General features: G+C 33.6%; 1 protein-coding gene across 1 annotated transcript; it reads right to left on the reverse strand.

Moving 5' to 3' along the window:
* Nucleotides 1-4004: 4004 nt before the first annotated feature.
* On the reverse strand, nt 4005-8055 carry LOC128214608 (uncharacterized). The gene is made up of 2 exons (XM_052921171.1): nt 6989-8055; nt 4005-6286 (listed from the first exon to the last, which is right to left on the reverse strand). Exons 1-2 carry the CDS (start codon nt 8049-8051, stop codon nt 6093-6095), a joined length of 1257 nt encoding a protein of 418 aa, XP_052777131.1. The 5' UTR covers nt 8052-8055; the 3' UTR covers nt 4005-6092.
* Between the last annotated feature and the right edge of the window lie 297 nt (nt 8056-8352).

Consider the following 8352-nt stretch of genomic DNA (forward strand, 5'->3'; position numbering starts at 1 on the left):
TAGAGTAAACAACTAAACAAATTTGTAATTAATTTTCGTTCATTGTCATTCTGATTGTTGTTCATTATTGAGTTATTCCTGATCATTTAGACGCTTGAATATGATTTCCATTTATATTGAAGTACATATATATATATATATATATATGTATAAAATGATATGGAAAAGGACAAATTAAAAGCATGAAACAACATTTGTTTTCCTTTTATTGATTTCTCTGTTAAGGTACATAATGACAGTCTTATTAAAAGATAAAAATGGCCAATATTACGACCAACGCACAATATACATGAACTATACATGTATAAACGAACTCGTCTTTCCCGAAAACCAATTCAAGTTATCCGAGAAATCGAGTACCCGAGTACTCGATCGGAAGATTGTCCAAGTACTCGAGTACCAATTTTACTACTCGTTGCCATCCTTAGTTATAACTTGTTCATTCCAAAAATTAAAAAAAAGTTTAAAACTTTAGCTGATTGTTTTGAAAGAGATTGGGAAGTGACATACATATATTGTGTTTCCTAATAAGCGTCTTCGCTAAAACTTAACTTGCCAGGTTTTGGAAACCAAATTCAAACTTGGAAGAGGCCATTGTTACGGACCTGAGCCCTCCTTGGAATAAAATAAATCCAATGTACTTGGATATTTTACAGAATTATTAAGGAAACACATCAGAATAATTAAAATCTCTCTCTCTCTCTCTCCCTCCCTCCCCCCCCCTCTCTCTCTCTCTCTCTCTCTTTCTCTTTATTCGGTTTAACACTCACTTGATGTTGTTAAAAGTTGGCACTTCCACCAGGGTGTACTTACTTGAAACTCACATACATATTTAAATGTATCTTGTTAAGCAATGAATGCACTAAAATAGGGGAATTGTATGGTTAGCTCAACTTTTGATATAGGAAAGAGATGAGGTATAATTTTAAAAAAATAGGATTTTATTTATGTTATGACTTTTTCAAATGAAACCAAGATATGGCGTTGTCGATATTAGTCGCATTTGCATTTTGACATTCAACTGATCTTGACCTTTACATGTTATATTTTTAAATGATTAGAAGTTTAGGAAGAATAGTTATGACATCTATTCATCAACATATGTTGCGTTGTAATGCTTTTTGGGCAAATTTTCCCCCTGGGGTATTTTGGACACGTTTATATGGTAATTGATACCATTGATTTTTTTTACTAAAATGCAAATAGTTTGTGTTGAAAAGAACATTAGACAATGGTGAGGCAATCTGTATTTTATTTTACTCTTGTTCACTTACTTTTCTTATATTGCTTTAATATAAAAAAAATATATATATATCGGTACCACTCACAAAATGAATATTTTCATACTGTGAAAAATTACCGAAATACGATAAATTACCGAAATACGCTAAATTACCAAAATACGTAGATAATTACCGAACAATACAGACAGAAACCGACTTCTTTCCTTTGCTCCAATTCAAATATTCTCTCACAAATATTGTCCCTACTAAAATCCACCAACCCTGTTCTTAACCCATATACATATAAATTCACCTCACTCGCGCACTATACAATTGCATGTACCTTATCCGAACTGAATTTTTTCCCGAAATAGAAGCTTTCTTTGATCAAAAGCGATGTAGAAATACACTTTTAAATACGTTTAGAATAATTATAAATCACAAAGTGCCTTGAAACAAGTATGGGCTAATATTGACGTTTTCAGTGAAATCCCTTAAACCCAGGGGCATACCTAGTCATTCTCCAATACGCCCAGGCGTACAAATGAATTAAGGTTCCCGAAAAATGGCCAGGAAAAAGTCCCACGTCATGGGATATTGGTCCCGCTCCAACCCCGTATATTTTTTTTGGACGAGAATATAGAAATACATTTTTTCACTGCTCTCAAGTGTACGGGCACACATTTCAAAATGCTTCAGGTACGCCCCGCTTAAAGCTATATATATATATCGAAAAATGTTAGTTTCTAAAAATAAATTTGAAAAATACTTATTAGTAGCATGATATTTTAATATAAAACATTCATTATATCAATCACGTTTGACATTCATTTGTGCGAGGTTTATGCTTTTTTAAATGATAAGTTACCAACATAAAATAATTTGCCATTTGCTCACTTAACGTCTTTCCAATCTAAAAATACGAACTTGTCATTTGTCATTTACAAGTGAGGGGAAGGGATGAGTATTCATGCACTTGCCAATTTATTTCTATATTACTGCGCCGTACCATAATCAATACACGACAATTTTACTGAAGACTAGTGCATTGTTTGACCACGAACGTTGTCATGTCATAAATTATTTCTTTCTATGCACAAATTATAACCCAGAAGCGTATTATCACATCCTTTAGCGATTATCAGCATTTTAAGCGGGTTTTCAAATAATCCTTTTATTATAAACAGTAACAACTAATACATGTTTAGCTGTTTAGAGCCTATTCAATGAAAATGGGTCAATGTCACTGCAACAGGTTATAAAAGGTAACGTTATCGCATAATTTAGACTGCGTTATCGGGGTTTGATCATGTTCAATGATAGCTCTTTTATGAATGGGGAAGGATCGGATAATCGGTATCTTATCTCTGAACAAAACTGTCAAGTAGTTCAATGCGTGTGTTTTCCCTGTAGCTGGGAGCTCCAGTGTTCATCAGCAATGTTCTGTTTTATAATGACCTGATAATATTCTATGTATCATAATCACACCGACCAGTTTCACACGATGGTCTTATGGTAATGGGCTTGACTACCAATACAGCGGTCATGCTGCAGCCGTTTATCACAAATTCCTGTATGTTCATGTATAAAGGGACAGAAGTTTCTTACTGACATAATGTCACGTATACCGACAGAGTTCATGCCTAAAACAAGTATATGAAATAAAAACAAGGGGTACCTGTCCTTGTCTTTAAGAATATGTTCTGTTTCGATTTTTCGTTAACGTCTTTAAATTCTTTCAGACAAGTTTTATCAGTTTTCCCCACCCACACAGTCCTTCGGATGGTACTTAAACGGCGATGGCGTGTTTCACTTCTATATGCAAAAAGTAGTAAAGGTTAGATTATAAGGTAGTAAAACTACCCGCGTATTCAGATTCTCCGTTTTCCCACTCATTTTTCACTGGGGCCGTTGTATTTTACCATAGCAGTAACACAATATGTCTTTATTAAACAATGCAACTGGAACAGTGTTTATTCATGTCGTCTTGATAAGATGATCATTTGACCATAGTTTAAAGTAAATCTTTCAACGGGTTTAAAACTTGTTGAACAGGCACACAATCCTGTGACATTGAGAGCGTGTGGAGAAATGGGTTTTGTGTGTTGGGTTAATTAGGTGAATGATATAACCAATTAAGGACTAATATCCTGTTATTTTACTTAAATGTTGAGTCAACACAGACGGCATCATCATTATACTTTACATAAAGAATATTCTTTCATACTTTAACTGTATACTTCTGCAACTTCGGTAGCATCACGATATGTGGTATTCAAGAACTATACATATAACTTGGCGGTCTAGGTCTGAATGTCTATGTCAAAAATATTCTGGTTGCTGTGGGGAGCGAACCAACGACGATACAGCCAAGAAAAAAATAGTTAACTGACATCTTAGCCACCAAGACTTATGTAATTGCTGAAGGATATTTAAACTTTTATCGAATACATTTGTGACACCACGTAATAATGTCTATCAACCAATCACGTTACTACCTTTTGATGAATCGCGTTCTAACTTTGTTTTCAAAATTGTGGTTTCAAAGGGAATATTTGAGAAAATATCAACAATAGTTGAAGGGTTCCAGCTGCCAGTATCTTAGTTTAAACACCCCTGATGTTTTGTCACACTTTATTTTGTAATATTTTGTTTCGGTAAATATGCATTTTACAAACCATGACCGATTCCCTTTAACAATATGTTTATCAGAAGGATCTTTGGTCTAAATGCTTCTATCTAACAGGTGGAAAAACATACACTTTATTCAGACTTCCATAAGTTTATTGTATAGGGGCGGGTCCAGGAATTGACGTTAGAGGAGGCGTAACTTAAGCGTGCAACCTTTTGACAGAGTTTTATACAGAGATTATTCACAAATACATGGAGGCAAAAATGCCCAGCGTTTTTACAATGACAAACATAATAACATAGTGATCAAGGTACAGTTACAAGAAACTTTTATATGTACATCACACACATACACACACATTATTATACATGACATATCAATATATGAATATCACAACTATATGAAAAAAGACATAGGACGTTGTATTCATAGCGTGACGATTCTTTGAATGGAGTCAGTTTACCCATAATACATGTAACATGTTTCCCTAATTTGCGTAGCATTATACAAGTATACAGCAAGATTTCTATGAATATTATGACATGCGCCCCTACCCTATAACCGAAATGCATAATTATGGTTAAAAATGTTTGCAGGGATGTTTTTGGGAACTCCCACTAGAAATGTTTAACAATTCAAGTCAGAAATGGAGCATTTTAAGCGAAATTCACAAAAGAAAGCGAATACTTTTTTCTCTGATATTGACATAAAATGTTAAATCGGACGATATTAGGACGCCATTATGTATATGTATATATGAAGATTTTTTTACGCATCAGATAAGCCATACGGCCAATGAAGACAAACACAATTTTTATTTACAAATATTTACAGCGTGGTACATACACATACATGATGAGGAGAAGGCACACACTAATGTTTAAACAATGCTCTGAAGAAAACAATATTGCTTGTAATAGTAAGTCGTCTGACATTGCAAATACTATATACAATTATATTATCATAATATATATGCAAAAAGCTACAAAAACATGCTCAGTAGCAAAAAGTTTAAACATAAACCCGGTTCAGTGGCAATGGGCAAACGCCAAAGACATAGAACACAAATTCACAAACAAGAAACATAGAACAGCACACAACTCTACAAACAGCACAGTGCATAAATACTATAAATACACAATATACGTCAGACTTGAATTTTTAACAAAATCATTTAAAGGAAGATTTGATAATGGAATAAGATATTATGATAAGGGTATGCTTAGAATTATAACAGTTAAATGATTTACAGCTAAATATCGTTTGCGTCTGTTTATAAATTAAATGTGTAAATCTATTTACATATCTAACCATGCAGGGGCAGACCTAGCAACTGGTCGAATATGTTTAGGTAAAATAAAGAAAAAAACGTTTTCATACACACACGTGCTCTATCTTACTAAAAACGTGAGTAATTTAAACATGGCGATATAGCTAAATATCAATTCTTTCAGACTTTGAATAAAACAACTTGAACATAGCGATTGTTTAAACATTGATCGAGTTTTTTTTTTTTATATTTGCATTACATTGTAGGACACGAAGATATCGGCAATGTTTGGACGTGAATTAGCATAGCCTTTATTGATATCTTAACACCACTGAAATCTGTACGTGTAAAAGTTTGAATGAATGGAAATCATGATTTCAAAACAAACCTATACAGCTAGTTTAGTTTTGAAGACATTGCAACAACCTGACGGCGGTACATTTGTGATTGTACGAATACCACGTGCACGAACAATTATTTTATACACAAACAAAACACAATTCTAAAGCATTCAATGTTTATATTTACACTCTATACATATGTTCCCAATATTTCCTGCGGATGGTTCAATTACAACGCTGAAAGAGAGCTTCCAAGATAGTTAAACTTTGTATAAATTCGGTTTTTTGAACAGCGGCATCGTCAGTGGATTCACTTATTTCATCAAAATTTATATTCAAAAACAACAGAAAAAATCTCAGTAGTCATACATACATTTTACCGTAATAAAATTAATTTGACCAATTACAAGCGCCGTTTGTGTACTACCAGGGATAAACCGCTGATGCATTCAGATAATGGAAATGAATGCTATTGAAAATATATGCTTTTGTCGAACGAAACGCAGTAGGAGTATAAATGGTTCTACACCTCAACTGTGCTATTTCAAGCACACATCGGTGGTTATAAACGCTGTAGATGCAATTCACATTCAAGTCTGTGTGCTCGAAAAATGATATTTCAGTTTTTAAAGAAGCCGCATTCTTTGCGCGAGTTCATGGTGGTACCTCTGTATATTTCTTCTGTCAGACTCGCAGTACGCTCCTTCAGAACAAAGTCTTAAAGCGTTGCGAACACACCTCAGAGCAAACTGAATGTCAGTTTCCGCTTTCACGATCGCCTTGCAAAAATAGTAGATCATTTTTCTTCTGACCTCAATACCTAAAATGCATAACAGGGCAGTTATATAACAAATTAGCTTAGCATAAGATATCATTGAATGAATTGAATACATATTAGTATATCAGTTTTCGTAGAATATATATTGAATATTAGTATAGTGCGATATCACGTGTTTTGTTTAATTTCAATGTTTCGGCATTACGCCTTCATAGGGCCCAATTTCTCGAAACTTCTTAAGTCCCTTATAACAGGATTAAGCTAAGCTCACTATTTTTGGTTTTCAATAATGTGCGTTATATTTACTTCTTTAAGAACTTTTATACTTAAGATAGGAAATAAATATATGATAATCACAATAAACCATTTTCCTTTCATAAAAGTTCAATTTAAGTATGTATTTTAGCTAATTGAAATAAGTTACTTAAGCCTGTTAAGTTAAGAAGTTTCGAGAAATCGGGGCCATTAGATTAAATTTTATAAAAGCAAGTATTTTAATAATAAACAAGATGTTATCTGAGATGAGAAAGGCCTATAAAGATTGGTTCAATTAAATGATTGTTTTCGAATTGAAGATCCATTAAGGAGATTTAGAACACTTTAAGAAAGTAATCGGACGAAAGAAGCATATCACATAATAATAGTCACGGTCAAGTTGATTTACCTAACGTAAGCTCAATAGAAGAATACAACAATTTATTGAAACTGTAACAAGATTGAAGACATCAAATAAAATGTTATAACCTTCAAAGTAGTTGGTTTCCAAAATAGCCAGGTTTTCTTCAGCTTTCGTGCGACATGTTTGTGGAATTGGTACTGCAAAATCTATTTGAAAATCATTAGTTATCATTAAATAACTTTCAACATTGTTCAAAAGCGTTAGTCTTTTCCCATAAGCAATGTGTTCGTCAGCAAAATCTGAGCTAACAAAATGCTCTGCTCTTTCAAAATACTGCAGAGACCTTTCCAATGTTACTCCTTCCCTGTACCCATGAAAGTGTAGCCTTCTATTTACGTAGTGAGCTATCATGCTGGATACTGCTTTGATGAAACCATCCGAACATTGATCACTGATAACAAACATTTGCCTCAATTTCCCTTCACAGCGCTCCATGTCTAGGTCGGGTCCACCTGTAACCGCTTCAATAAAAGCGCTGTAACCTAGTACAACAACGTCCAGCAACGCAGTGTCTGCGTTTTCGGGACATCTGCTTCTCAGCTTTTCTAATAGCTCTTTTCTTTGTATCGTTTCATCAACAAGTTGAACTAGAAGCACACCAGTACAAATGTATTTCTGAAAAATGTAGCTTGCTTTTGTAGCGTTAAAACTGCATGATAACAGTTCACTTTCTAACTTGTCCATTTGCTCTTGCAGAAATATCTTCGGATTTAACAAAATACCATTGTCAATATTCTGCTTATGGTTGCAGTAAAAGTAGAGTATAGATTTGCATTTGGATATTGTTATGGTTGGTCTACGTGTGAACGGTTCTTTGTAGCCAGACCCAAATCGGAAATAAGCTTCTTTCAGTTGATTTGCTATTTCTACATACCCACATGAAGCGAATAGATCGATAATCGTAGGAACTCGCATGTATTTCATTAGTTTTTTAATAACTTTAAGTATTCTTGTTTTGATCGTATTTGCACTTTCTGTTCGCAGAGTTTGTCCAGCAATATTCAGGTAGGTTTCTACAATACATTCTATATTAATATCAACATATTCCCTCTCACTCAAAACAATAGTTTCTTTTAAAATACGAATAAAATCCTTTTTATTTTTTTCTGATCGAATGCTTATATCCATTTTAAATTGAAGGCCACTGTTTTAAACACCTCTGAATGCGGAACAGAGGCACACAGCTTAGGTTTCACAAAATATTATTTAAAATATCGAATGTCAATTTAACCTTGAGTAACTGCCTACCACTTAACGTGTATCGATTACGTTTTAAGAAATTAAAACGAATTGTATTATGTTTGCTGAATTCATTCATGCATGTTAATGATTTGTCAGTTTTCTGTTTAATGGGCCTTCCACCATATCAATATGGAAGGCTAATTATTTAATGCTTATTTTTTATTGTTGTATTTAGGTTTAAGGTCAT

Source organism: Mya arenaria, chromosome 13 (assembly GCF_026914265.1).
Source record: "Mya arenaria isolate MELC-2E11 chromosome 13, ASM2691426v1".
Classification (NCBI taxonomy): Eukaryota; Metazoa; Mollusca; class Bivalvia; order Myida; family Myidae; genus Mya; species Mya arenaria.

Excerpts from the sequence above, each read along its gene's own strand:
- LOC128214608 (XM_052921171.1), bottom strand. The coding sequence starts at position 8,051 with ATGGATATAAGCATTCGATCAGAAAAAAATAAAAAGGATTTTATTCGT. Across the intron at positions 6,287-6,988 it reads GGAAACCAACTACTTTGAAG|GTATTGAGGTCAGAAGAAAA; the intron begins GTTATAACATTT and ends TATGCATTTTAG.